The sequence below is a fragment of the Mycteria americana genome, chromosome 4 (assembly GCF_035582795.1).
Source record: "Mycteria americana isolate JAX WOST 10 ecotype Jacksonville Zoo and Gardens chromosome 4, USCA_MyAme_1.0, whole genome shotgun sequence".
Classification (NCBI taxonomy): domain Eukaryota; kingdom Metazoa; phylum Chordata; class Aves; order Ciconiiformes; family Ciconiidae; genus Mycteria; species Mycteria americana.
The window spans coordinates 92,114,320-92,128,704 of NC_134368.1; the positions used below are offsets into that span (position 1 = coordinate 92,114,320).

General features: G+C 46.1%; 1 protein-coding gene across 1 annotated transcript in view; it reads right to left on the minus strand.

Annotated features, from left to right (window-relative positions):
• Window positions 1–10,134: 10,134 nt before the first annotated feature.
• The window catches only part of ANTXR2 (ANTXR cell adhesion molecule 2), a 122,523-nt gene continuing 118,272 nt past the window's right edge, over window positions 10,135–14,385 (minus strand). The window contains exon 17 of the mRNA XM_075501374.1: window positions 10,135–12,007. Within this exon, the coding sequence (XP_075357489.1) occupies window positions 11,969–12,007 (39 nt within the window). The 3' untranslated portion in view covers window positions 10,135–11,968. The remainder of the gene's footprint in view (window positions 12,008–14,385) is intronic.

The window sequence follows — 14,385 nt, forward strand, 5'->3', positions numbered from 1 at the left end:
GGTTATGCCAGCACTCAGAGTATGCCCAAATCGCAGGGACGTGTGGCTCCTCACCAGCTAATGCACTGCAGCACTGGTCAGCACCAAACACTTTTCTCCTTGGCAAGATCGGCCCTGAGACAGCGGAGATTTGTAGGTCGCTTATGAAACCCCTCCCAGCCTGCTGGCCGCCGGGGCTGCATCGCTTCGGCCAAAAGTCGGACTGTTCCCGTGACGCCTTGGCGGGCTGTGTCCCCCTGTCCCTCACAGCCCCACCTTTGGCAAGCCCCTTGGCCAGGGCCTGTGGTGACCCTCGTGGGCAACGGGCCCCCTGCACCAAATTTCGGCCGGTCGCTGTGCAATGGGATCGTTCCCACTCCTGAAAACTGTTGAGCTCGTGGGGAGTAATTTTCAAGAGCTCTTGGCACTGGTTTGCCTGTGGGCTGATGTCAGTGGTACAGTCCCATTTATTTCCAAGCTGTGGCATTAAGCTTTGGTGAAAAGCTTCTGCAAATCCTGTCTGAAGCAGTTTTTCATCAACACCCACTAACAGATTGTTGGGGTGGAGAAGGGAAAGGGAGATCTCTGCGCTCAGGCTCCGGGAGCCAGCGCCTGTCCGGCCCGTCCTTCAGCTTGCTTTGGGTAGGACGTAGCATGGGCTGGGGGCGTGCATTTAGCCAGCTGGGCTGGCGGGAGGGCAGAAGGTGCAGCCTGTTACCTCTTGAGCTCTGTCTTTAGCTTTGCTCCTACTGTCCCGCTAGCCTAGGCATTGTGGGAGTGTCAAGAACAGACCGAAGGCAGCTCCGGAGGCTCGGGGGCCAGAGAGGGTTGGAGCATTATCTCCCTGCAGCTTATACCGGAACCTGCAGGCCTGCTGTGCATGCTTGAGCCTCGGGCAGTGCCGTGGGAAGCCCTGGCACGAGGCAAAAGTCGAAAAGCTTTTCACAGAGGAAGCAGCAGAATAGCATTCCCTTAGGTGCAGGGAGAGAGGCAGGCTTTCCAGCCTGAAGTCAACTCGGAAATCCGCTTTCGCTCTCTCTCTGTAGAGGTTGGTTTGGACTGGGACCATCCCCCATGCAATATGTTTAAAATAGGATCTTTTCTCCCTTCCCTTGGAAAACCATGTGGAATAGGAAGGTAAAATAGGGAGTCAACATGCCCCTCGTGTGCCGAGCAAGTGACTTACCTTGCGGTGTGTCGTCGTGCAGCACGGTATCGTGGCAGCTTGCCACGCATAGACTTATGAACCCTATAGCTGCACCGGAGCGTGCAGCCTCGTAATCCCGCTGGTGCAGCGGTGGGAGCCAGAAACGTGGCCCTGAGAGCCTCTCCTGCCATTGACAGCCATAACTAAACTGCCCATCTAACAGTGAGCTGAGAGCAGCTGAAGGATGTCAATAGCTCCTGGAAATGCAGCTGTGGTGGCTTCACGTGGGAAAGCCACCTTGTTTCTCTGCTGTGCCCACAGTTAACACAGGAAGGGGGAAAAGCGGCGTTTCCAGAAGAGTGGGAGCTTCTGAGTAGTTCTGGCCTTAAAGATATTTTTTTATAAGTATCACTGCATGAAAAAATTTCTCTTTTGTCAGACTGGCGTGTCTCAGCCTCTGCCTGTTGCCCTTGATGTTCTGTTTTTATCTCTCAACTTGATGACTCAGAATTTGTATTTGTAGCTGTGCACATGCGCAAAGTGTCCTGCTGCTGCTGCAGGACACGCACGCTGGATCCCTGACAGCCGAAGGAGTTAAACTGCTTTCAAATCGGCCTGTTCGTGCTAATAAAATACCTTGGAGCTGGTCCAGCAGGCAGACACCTGGGTATTATTTGAGCATCTGACACCCCTAGAGAACCAGAGCCTTGATGAGCTTTATACAGTCACAGAAATCTTGGAAAAGGAAGGAGGCTTTCCACAGAAAATGGATTTTCAGGGCCAGCTGAAGGACATGATGTTCAAGATCATTGCTTAAAAATAATTTCAGCTGCAGTTAATGTGAAGCAAAGAAGAAAAGAAAACCCAAGACAGTGAAAGGATAATTAATTCCGAGTCTGAACTGCCATTTGAAAGGGCTATATTGTGAAGTGACCCTTTACCAACTTATATCTGAACTGGCTCTTCTCATAAAACCCTTTTACAGATGAAATGTAGTGTTGTTTTACTTCTATACCATATGTTTGTTCTCCCCTCGTGTTATGGAGCGACCTTGAATTCAAACCTTTCCTAGCAGAGACCGACGTCGCGAGGGGGTACCACAGCAAGCCCCGAGGGCACAGGCACAGGCTCGGCTGCAGCAAAGCTCTCTCCAGAGCCAGCCCCAGTTGCCCTTGGCCTTGCAGCCTGGCGGCTGGCTGTCCCCTGGGCTCGTCTCCGAGGTGGTCCTTCATCCTCGCTGCTTTCTTCCTTCTTGCTCCCCAAACAGCCGCAACACGCGCCTTTGCCAAGATAAGTTTTGCAAAACACGCTTTTGACCGTTCAGCCATCCCTTTGGGGAGCTACGGTGTCCCCGCTCCCCCGGGGGTCTCAGCCCATAAGGCTGCTTTTCTCCAAGGCGGCTTTCAGCTCGAAGTGAACTTAGGTCAATAGTTAACACTCTCTGGCTCCAGCCTCATCTGCCTGCTGTGTCCCCTCCATTTCTACTACATTTTGCACTAAATTTCTCCAGACGCTTAGAAATGCTTTTTATGAGGAGATGTTCCAGTGACTAAAGCCTGTTCAGAATATGATGTTTATTACTGGGCAATTCCAGTGTAATTTGAAAAATATATATTTCTGGCCTACTTACTCTTCCTCAGCTTACAGAGAAACCAACTAAAAAGCATCAAGGCCAGAGCTCTAATGAGATTCACATTTTGGACATCATAGTAGTACAATAATGCATTTCACACTGTTGTTTCCTAATTTGCCTAATCAAATAAAAGGAGATCAAGCATTACATAGCCCAGCCTCCCCATTCCAACAAGGTAACACTGAACCCATCAGTTCTGCAGTTCAATTAATTTTCCCTACGCAGGTTGGCTAAAGCACATGATTTAATCAGCATTTTGCAGTTCTGTCAATAGACACAATACATTCCGGGTGCTGACAATACCCTGAGCAGCTGTCCGGAGTACCGAGGAATTGCTGACTGCGTGGATAACGCGGAGAGGTTTTTGGAAGGAAGAAGGGCATCTTGGGCTGCTGCGTTAAATGCTGTCGCGTCGGTATGTGGTAGGGGTACGGGTTCTTTGCGGTAGTAGTTGGCTGCCTGGTAAATAAAATGCTTTGCTCTAGCACTGCAGTCAGAGCAGGCGGGTTTCCCTGTGCTGTCAGTAGATTGTCCAGGGAAGGAAGGGACGTCGCTGGTGCTCAGCCAGATGGCCAAGGCCAGCGTGGTACTTGGCTTCTGAGGTCTTGAGTAAATGCTAAAGCAAGTGATTTGGTCAAGGAGCAATCTCTCCATGGCTGGTTCCAGTCTTGTAAGTAAAATCCAGAAATAGACAAGAAGTGTACTTCGGGTGCATCCATTTCTCTAAAGAGATCTTAGAAGAAGTGTGATGTTAGGAAAAAGTTTTCATTTCTCTTTCCAGTTACCACAGAAGGCTCCGTTCTAGGAGGGCTGAGAGGCTGTGGGTGTTGGTGCCCTCAGCAAGTCCTCAGCCAGCCGTCAGCTGGGGATGAGCAAACGTGTTTGCCACATTTAAGCAAGGCAAGCCTCAGTGAGTATGCAGGGAATATAAGAGAAAAAATGAGCGTCGTCCAAGGTGGCCAAGGTACTACCGTCCGTCTGAAGCCTTTGTCACAAGCTGGTTCTCTTTCTGACCCTCTGATGTCCGCTGAGGGGACTGTCCTCCTGAGCATCCTAAGCACACCGCAGGTACCTGAATGCTATTTTGTGTACTGCTCGATCCACTCTACAGAAAAAGGCAGTTCTGCGTCTATAAATTGTGTGCTTAAATCTGGCATCCCTCTCTTGACTGTAGAGCAAAACTGAGAACTTCAAAATCAGCTGCCGTATTCTTGCCATTGCAAATACTTTTCTCCTACAACATATTGGAGAATTTAGCAGAAGAATTTGAGACTACAGTTTTTTAAAGGAAAACCAACTAATGGGTTGGGTTTGGGGCTTTGTTGTCATTCATTGTGATTTAGGAACAGCATTTCAGTGGTTGTGACATAATAGCAAGAGCTAAAAATCATAATAAAAAACCCCCAAAGTATAAAAAAATGTTTTAGTTCTGTTTCCCAGGAGATTTGTCCCCGGGTTTCTCTCTGCTGTAGAGCACATCAAACTGTTTCTGTGCAGATGGGATTTTTGCCTCAAAAAGGTGCGTTTGTTCCCAATCACATTAACGAGATGTTTGGGTAGTTTGTTTTAATCGGCTTCGGCAACAGTGCCGGTGGCAGCGCGTGCCAGGTACGCCGAGTCTGGGGGTGAGCCGTCTGTGGTAGGTGTGCTCGAGCTTGTGCAGCCCTGGGCACGGGGAACTTCTCGCCGAGGAGTTCAGGCGTCCCCTCGGGCCCGAGCTGGTTTGCGGTGGCCCTTTGTGCCGTCCTGGCCTGCAAACTTCATTGTGTGTCTGTGCTTTATCGAACGTCCTCCTTCCCCGGGTCACCTGGGGCCAAGTTCTGCAAAGCACGTCGGGAACAGAGGTCCTGGGCCTGGCTGCTTTTGCTGCTTCCGCTTGGTGCTGGCACACTGGCTTCAAAAGCCAGATCAGCACCTCGCCAGCAAATCTGACGTTGGTGAACGTTTGTTTTTTCTCTGTAACTTTGCGCAGCAGGAAGCGCCAGTTTGTCCGTATGGGAAGCCTCCTGTGGGGTCCCCGTCCCCCACAACAGCACCCCGTCGAGTCAGCTCCTGCAGAAATACTGGTGAGGTGAGGAACTGCGTAGCTCCGGGGTTTGGAGGTGACTGTTGTGGCTCTTTGTTGTGAGATACATTTTCTTTGCCCATTGCATGGGACTTCAGTAACAGGCATCAGAGACCCGCTCCGTAAGGCAGACAGGCCCACTCCTACAAACACTTGGACTTCACTGTTGCTTGGGTAAAGACTTGACTTCAACGTGTGGTCCGAGTAGCTCTGCAGAAGGCAGCAGCTACAGCCATAGGAAACCAGCGGGGAGCAATCCTATGGATTCCAGTTTGGGAAAATAAGCTCCTTTACAAAATAAGGCAGACCAAGCAAATGAAAAAATAAGTGTGAATTAAATAGTACGACTTTGGTGCAAACATGTAGATCAACTGTTTGCTTTTCCATAGGATGCAGAGCCATCCTTGTAACACGGTAAGAATCGTCGTAAGTTTACTGCCAAAAAATAAAAAATCATTGAATATAGGCAGTTTCTTGTATCCAAAGTCCCTCATTATACTAAAAAAATTATTGCAGCAGAAAATTTACAAGTGCATCACAGGACCCACTTGTACTGTTAAACAGATGGCACCTACACAAGACCCAAAAATAGATAACAATTTTAATTGAGCCAATGCAAAACAGATTTGTGAAATAAAATAGTACATGCCAGGTCTAATAAGGCTCTTACTAGAAATTTTGACATGAAATAATTTTGTAACGGCACAAGAGGTATTTAGAAGATGCTCATTAGTAAATGTATCATTTACTTCGCTTGCCTACTGTAATCTCTTAAGTTCTTGATCAGTATGTTTCTAGCTGCTTTAATTTCTCCTCGGTACAGTTTGTCTGCCTCCCTTTGACGTTTGAGGCTTGCCATTTTAATGGTATCGTTTTCAAATTCAGCTCCTTGGGCTGGATCCTTTTCTCTTTGCTGAAGACAATGGCAAAACCTCCCCACCCCCTTTAGCAGTCTGAAAGGGAACGTTTCTCTCTTGTAACGCTCGAGCTTGGCTTCGACAGCAGATGACCTCGTTATTTATGCCCATTCTGCTGATAGTGCCGGGCTGAAATTTTTGACGTGGAAGGAGCTTTTAACCTTTCTGTGTCAGCCACCACCGAGCAAACGTACTCTTGAAAAAGGAAACCTCTGCCTGCTGCAGGCTGCGGTGGAGGACAGGGTCCGCAGAGCCTGTTGCTGGCCGTCCTCGTTCCTGCCCGCTCTCAGTCCGGGCAAGCAGAGCTCTGTGTGTGGGGAAACGCAAAGCTGGGCTCCGGAAAAATCTGGACGTTTTTCTGCCTGACAGTATGTACGCACGGAGGAGGTGGCTCTAACAGGATGCACCCCGACTTGTGCGCTCACATCTGAAGACAGCTACCGTATCTCTAGGTCAAGTTCTTGTTATGTCGCCTGCCTTCTCCCAACTCCTTGCGTTATCACTTGGGAGATCCTCTGGGCCGCGGGGTGCTTCCCAAGCCACGGCGGCCGTAGGATGGAGAGAAGAGTCGGTAGTGCTTCTGCAAGATTAGAATGTCTGGATTAGCTACTGAGAGGGAGGCACGTGCCTAGCACAGAACATCCCGGGGCACCTCCCAGCTTCTTAGGAGATGGGAAGGCGTCAGCGGCGCGTGAGAGGCACAGGCGGAGCGGTCAGAGTCAGGCCCTGCCTCCCAGCGCTGCAGGTTTTAGTTTCCAAAATTCTCCTCGGAGGCTCCTCTTGCAAGTGAAAAGTTCCACTGAGCTAAAATCTCAAACCAGATGGTGACGGCACCTTCGCTGCTTCCCAATGAGCTAGAAAGAGGAAAACTGTTGTGCAGCAGCCCAGTGTGGTTTTAGTCACGAGGTAGCAGTCAATAACCGCAGGATAAAATGTGTATTTTTCCCACGTGGAAAAAACTAATTGATAGCCCTCGGTTTCTTCACCCTTCCCTGCAGCCTAAATTGGGACGAATAAGAGAGACAGTTCTCCCACAGCCGGAAAGGGATGTTTTGTCTAAAATGAGAGACCACAAAACTCCCCAGTCCCTTTCCACGTGCAGGGAGGAAAAGCAAAAGGTAGAACCTACCCTGCTTGTGGCTTTCACCTTTTTGCTTTTTCCTTGATTACATCAACATGATTTGAATTGTAAGGACATGCTTAAAAGTGAAAACAATGAACGGTGCAGTCTTATGTCACCACGAATTTTGAAGAGGCTGGATAACTGTGTATTCAGTCTATCGAAATCACAGGGAAGGGATGTGAACATGACTCGCATGAGGTACCATTTACTGAGACAGTTAAAAAATAACGTTATCTTTTGCCCTTAAAAAAAAAAAAAAGGCCCCGCACACAGGAGTTAAGATTGCACCCACAATGCGGGTGTGTTACAACATTTTAATATGATGATGTTGAGTAAACATCCGTATGTAAAACGCGGAGTTGTGATGTCGCATTAAGGATTATTAGAAGAGGAGAGATGCGGCACGGTAACTTCCTGCAGGAAAAATACCAGCATGAATTTATACCAGCCGGCCCGTGCTTTCATGCAGCGCTCGTGACTCGGAATGAGCCTCCATCCTGGCACTCGAGAAAATTCCCTTTCCTTTCACCTTAGATCAGCCTGGCCCGTCTCCTTTGGTTTAAGCTCAGCAGATTAATGTTTGGTGAAAGCTGTAGTTCTCATTAAATTAAAAAACAACGGAAAGAGAAGACTGAAAAATTCATTTTAATTTTTATTTCATATTAACTCTAGCCAAATATTTTCTGCTGTTATCGAAATGTATAAAATCAAAACAGCCTTGTTATATTTAGGATATCCTATTGTCCACAATAATGTTTCCTGTTCCTATAAATCCTGCTTTGTCTCGGTCGTAACAGGAGCTCCTCAAGGACTGGCTGGTGGCATTTCTGTGCATTTTGTACATTGCTCTTTAGCATAAAAACATTGTCACCAGTGTGCTTTTCTTGCTGGTGATAGTCTTGTTTGTGGTGAGGTATGTGTTCTGTTTCTCAGCATGATCAAGTAAAAGGAGCATCAATAAATCTCTTAAAAATGGAGAGATTATTATAGAGTGCTGTTTATGTCTCGTGCAGACCCAGTTTGGTTTAACGGCTTGCCTGAGAACAGCGTTTGCAGACATCTAGGATTACCAGGGAATCGAGCATAAAGACAGTGAAAGCGACTTTCCGCTTTCCTAACGCTTCAGGTTTTTTCTGCTCGGTCGTACTGCATCCGAAACAGGTTCAATGTAGCTGGTGGCATCCGGGTGAGAATCCATTGGGATTTCAGGTCTTGTCCCCTGGAACTGATGCTTGCTTCCCCATCGTTACTGTGTCTCGTGTGGTACATCTGCAGCACGTGGCCAGAGCCCTGTCTTTGTGAGCAGGGCGCGTGCCGTTCACAGAGCTGGTTCTGAGGCAGAACTTGTAGTTCAACTGTAATGAAAGCAAATGAGTGCTCGGCGCCTGTGCAACGCGAGGCATTTGCAGGTAAGTGAAATAACACACCACTCGGGAGGAAAATTGTTGTTATTGTCACCTCTCCGGGCATCTGTAAATTGCCATGTTATAGGTTTTATTCTTTTCTTTGCTCTATGTTAATCTTCATGCTTACAACATAAAAACCCCAAGCGTGTCTGTTTCTCAGCGGAAAGTCTCTAGAGACCAGCCAGCGCCCCAAGTACTGGCTGCAGGATCCAAACGGCAGTGCAGCACACGGGCACCCGTGGGAATGCCTGTGAGGCTTGCCTGGGAATGGCCGCCTTCGGCTCCCTTCACTGGGGCCGCGGCAGTAACCGCTCCCTTTGTACAGAACAGAAACCCAGAGCACGCGTTCCTGGAAAACTCTGCGCCTTCCTGAGAAGGGAAGCCTGTCTGATTAGACGCTCTTTCTCCCGTCATTTTTTGAGAGATCAGAGGTTTCCTAATTAGTTTAACATGTGAAGGAACATGCTACCCAACGCCTGTAGTTGCTGTGTCATCTGTGTGTTGAGGATCTTTTTGACATGGAAATAAGGTACTGAAATAAGAGCAGGCATCTTGTTAAAGAACCGCTTTGAACTGTGGAGTTTATACATACTTCCAAGTAGAGTGTTTTCTCTATCACTTGTGTGCCGATTTCATTTTTCAAGAGACGGTTACTTTTCTTATGCAGGCTAAAATAGATACCAACAACGTTATCAGGATATGGGCTTTTTGTAAGGAGATCCTCAAGGTTTGAAACTGTGCAAGGGACGTACTCTATTAACCCTCCTGATTGTGGTTTTCTCAAGCATTTTGAGCTCTCGTGCCAAGGAAGTCTTTGTGTCATTTTGAATCAGGGGATTTTAAAGTATTATTACCCTATGCCTCTTGCCCCCCAAATTATTTGTGACAGATACTCCACAGTGTATAATGATGAAACTCTTAGGGTATTATCTTCAGCTAAATGAAAAGTGTAACATACTGTAATATCATGCCAATTAGAAGGGAAAATCAATGTAGATACCTGAAATACGTTTTTGCTTGGTATCAGCCACTCTGTGAAAAATTGCACGTTCCGCCGTTTTTAATGAATACAGATAGACAGCTAGAGAGGACAAAAGATTATTAGTGGATTTCTATTTCTGTGGCTCTATTTGTTACAAATATTCTTTGAGAGACAGCAGATACATGTGAGGGGAAAAAATCCTCTTCCTCTGCATGTTTTCCTGTTACGCAACGTGCTGCTCAAAATGCAAGCTGACAATTCCAGCGATATCTCAAAAGAAGTGTCACCTTTACATTAAAAACGGAGGAAAAGTAAGTAAGACAAAGCAGAGTTTATTTTAACTTGGTGTGTGATGAGATCAGCATTTCTACCTGTATCGCCTCAGTATCTTGAGGAGTGGTACGGAATGTCACCTGTGTCCTAGCAAACCTACCCAGTTTTGGTTCTTCATGTTGGGTTAAGCCAGAGTACACAGAGGTTTAATCAGTGGCTCGAAATAAGCCAAAGACTTGTTGATGGCTGGGCTTTGTGCAGCCTTTTGTACGCAACTGGGCTACAATGTGCCCAACCAGCAGCCAGTGATTTCACGAGGTTACAGGAGCGACAAGCCATCTCTGTGGGCACTTTATGGTTCTGTTTACGTGGCTGATGCTCCTCACTGTACGAGCCAGTGTCCGACAGGTTCTCAGTAGCTGTGGAACCGTTGGGAGCCCCTGAGTGAGGCTGTGGCAGGCTTTCTCGGCATGCCACACGGGGCCACGGGAAGGCGGCCAGTCTTTTGAAGCCGGTATTGAGGGTGACCGTGTAGGTGGCAAAATGAAGGTGTACGTTGTGAAGAGGATGGGAGTCTAGGGGGGAGGAGAAGAAGAAGGAAATAATCACTGAAACTTAGATAATAATTTTATTTATAGTCTAATGTGCACACATGGCTGTTGATGATGAGGCTACCAGTGACATAAATAAACTCAAGCAAAACATGTAAGCGAGTGGATATATGTAAAGGCTTCTTTGGGCAGTGCCACGAATTTGGACATGGACCAAGAGAATTATTTACGTCCCTTGCAATTTCAATGAAGAGCACAAAGGAGATAATTAGACCAGCATTGCTCTTTCCATCTTGCGCACATTCATGCCCACCGAATGTGAAATGTTCGCCTTTTCCCCTCCAACGTGATGGTTGTTGAACTTATTTTTAGTGTCATTTGATAAGCCTCCCTGCTTGCAGAGAGACATCCCACTGACCCAGCCACTGGTCATTGTCTATACCAGTTCCCATCAAAGCGGGCGCGCTTTGTCAGGTTTCGACTCGAATATCCATTTTGCATCTGAAGTACAGTATCGAAAGTGACTGGATCATTTGAGCCTTTTTCTTCAGCTGCTCCCTCCTTCCTCCCCCACAGTGTTTCCGCTCACGCTAACATAATTTGGCATCGTCGACGTGACACGACACTGGTTTTTCTAAAAAATTATAATACATACATTATCAATGTTTTGTGATGGCCGGCGCTCCCGTAAATTTAATTTCTAAATTGATGGAAGGAGGTCTTTTTCCACTGCTGAATCTTAACCAGTGCTCGGTGCCCCCTTGAAAACAGAGTAATGCACATACAGTAATAGGTCATTCAATGTCAAAAGGCATAAAAAAGATGAGCAAAATCTTCACAGGCTGCTGCTTGCTGTTGCCTTTAATTATATTAATTAAACTTTGAAATTCTCATGCAAAGAGAGTTGCTGGCTTGTGACGCTGAAGAGCCCTTGGAGATTTGGGGGGGGGGAACCCTGAGATACCAGCTTAGTGGCTACTGCTTTTTTTAATCTAAAAAAAAAAAAAAATACATAAGCGTACGACTGCTAGGTATGTTTATAGATGATGATGTTTTATGCGCTACTGAACTCTGAATGCAGGAAAGGGGAAAAAACCACCAGCCACAGTGTCAAGGTCTTGAAGCATCAGTCCCTCAAACTCCGCTCAAGATCTCTGGTTACAGGCTGTCTTCCCATGGAATAACGCTCTATTAATTTTCTTCCTGTCCCGGGTGCATAATGAAAGAAAGGTGTCTTCAAAAACTAAAGGGCAAAGTCTTGCTTGCTACCAGTACCTTGAGGCATCCTGTCTACATTTTGTCATGCGTGTGCACTTTTCAGTGTTAGAATGACAAGATTTCCAGTCCGAAGGTTCCCGTAAGGCACGATGCGATGGGGGACTCGCAAGGGTTTTGTGATCTGACATCGCTGTAAGGCACTCAACTCTTGCGGTTGCTTAGCCTGGTGGGAATTTTTATCCTCCGCCTTTGGCTAGTAGTCCCTGTTTAAATAACACGTGCCATCTCTACATCTGAGAAACTTTGCGTCTCCACTAAAAGCACATTATGTCCTGAGAATTTGTAGTCCTTAAAAAAACATAAAATAACAAAAATAGAAAAACATTATCATCTTTGGTGTCTGTATTCTCCCTTTTGTGTTCTATAAAAGCATAGGCGTGCAAGTCAATGCTTCTCTTCTTGTCACTGTTGGAAATCACAGAGTATCAACGCACTGGGGTGAAACACAGGAGCTCAGTACAGCGGTGCTGGCTCCTGGGAGCGGGGAATGCAGAAACCTTCTGAGTTCGGACTTGAAGATGATCCAAGAAATGCGAGAAGTGCTCGGTTCTCTCTGCTTGGTTGAAAAGTGGCAATGTGGCTGTCTTTCCTCCTGGTAATCCTCTTCTCCTCCTCTACTGAGACTGAACTCGGGTGAAGTTGATACATCGGCCCTGAGGGGGGGAAAAGAGAGAAGCTCTTATTGGTGGAGTAAGAAATGCAACCAAGATTTTCGAATGCTGAATATTAGATGCTAGAAGAAGGCTGTAATTTAAATTGAGATGCTTGTGAAAATAACATACCCATGAAAAACCTTTTAAGAATTAATGGAAATTACCCAGAGTGAGGCACTACATTTGACTTACAAATTTATGATGTTAGGAAAGCAGCGATGACACAGAAGACACATTTTGAACACTCTCAGGTCTTTTGTGAGGATAATTTACAAATTCTCGGTAACTGGAGTGAGCAAACTCAAACCTATCTAAACATGGTAAAGGAGGATCACGGCGAAGACAGATACTCCCCACAGATCTCCCCCAAGCCAAATCCTCACGCAGTGCAGCGCAGATAAATGTGACTGTTAGTTAGCAGAGCTGCTGCTGATCTGAAACTGTATTTTATTATCAATAACCCGAGTTCTGCATCTATAAACTCTGTTCTTACGTGCTTTAAAATCGCTGTGCACCGAAAGGAAAAAGCAGCTTCTCTTGGTGTCATGCCCGGGTAATTACCATTCTCCCACAAGTGGGCCCAGGTTAATCTTGGCGGCTTTTGGTGTAGTTGAATGAAACAAATCGACTAGCAAAAATCATGACCCCTTTTTATTAATTTGGGATAAGCACTAAAAATTGCCAGTCACTTCTCGGAGCTTATTTAAATGCCCAAACTCCAAACTGATCATAGTTTTTTGAAGTAGGGTGTGCTCTCAACAGAACAGCCCCTCTCTTTAAGCAGCAATTCCGGGCACAGCAGTGATACCTTTCCTTTCTGTGATGGAAAAAGCCAGCTTACATCGAGCCTTTGTTCAGGACTTCTCCACCTGGAGAAAGTAATTCTCCAAGGTACGATATGGAAGTAATAAGTACTTGTATGAAAATGCGTGTGGTACGACTAGCGAATGCCAGCCCGTATTGCATGTTTTGGCGTGAGGTTCTTAATTACTTACAACGTCTCTCCGTTTGAGTGGGCCCTGTAACACAAAATTCTGCACCGGGCAGTCTGTAAGGAGCCCGTAAGGTGACTGCCTCAGCCAGGGACCGCAGCTGGGGGGGGTGTGATCTTCAAAGGTACGTAGGGGTGCAGGTTTTGTGGAGTTGAGAGGGACTTTACGTGAAAGTCTCCTCAAAAGGAAGAAAGCTGAGCGTGTTTTCTTTTCTCTGTCCCCTCCAGTTCCTACTGGAGGACTTTGAAATTGCCGTGTCTATGAAGCAATTTGCAAGAGAACTGTAAAAGATGATGCCAAGTAAGCTGTGCTAGTTTTGGAATAGGCAGCTGTGCTTACGCTTTGAATCCTTATTTCTTTTTAAAGATGCATGGCTGGGGGAAAATTACTGCTTTCTTCTTAAACCTAGGAGATTATGGAATTATCAAATGAAATCACGGCCGAATTTCATATTCCTTTCATTTATTTATTTTGATCTAAACATTTTACCGGTTAACAGGGGAGGGTGATTGCACACGCTTATTTGGCATTACTCAAGCAAGTCTCAGCTGGCACCTGCCCTTGACTGGCACGAACGGGGCAGTGTTCTGGTCAAGGGATTTTTTTTCCTAATGTTCTTCTAATGATTCTACTTTTGTCAACGGTATAATAAGTATAAAACTGGTGAGTAGGTGGGTACAGTAATTGTAGTAACTTCTAGCTGCTACCATCTGTATTAGAAATGCAGAAGAGATGCAGAGAGATCAACCAGGAGTGCAAAGAGACTCCTTTACAGGCCAAGTATAATAGGCCTGGACATCTTTATGCACCTTTCCATTTGCTTGTTTTGTTTGTTGTTGGGTTTTTTTTTTTAATTAAGCATATCAGAATGAATTCTGTGGTAGAAGCAAAGTATTTCTGGAGCATAAAATCCAGAAATGCTGTGCAACTCCAGCACCTCTGACGACAGAGCTAACGTTAAATCAACGCTGACAGCGAGGATGTTTACTTCGAAGTTAATGCCACAGTGGAAAAACAAACCTCTGCAAAACATGAGCAGAAAACAGGTAATGGGGGAATTGCAGTAGTTCCTAGCTGATGTAATTAAATTACAATTTACCTATCGATACAAAACTTCTGCTTTTGCTTGTAGCTTTCTCACCATTCTTTAAAGATAGTTACCAGTGCATGAATTTATATGAATTTTGGGCAAATGATTTGACTATTAATTTTGGTGTTTGCATTCAGTCTGCATTTAGAAGGCGTTTTAGTGGCTCAATGCTTTACCTGAGGTCTGAAATAATCACTGGAATCAAAAATAAGTTCTTCAAGGTCTGACTGCATGAAGTTGGTAAGGGCAGTGCGTTAAGAGGGGCCGAGTGTGTTTTTAGTTCTTGAGAATGGCAT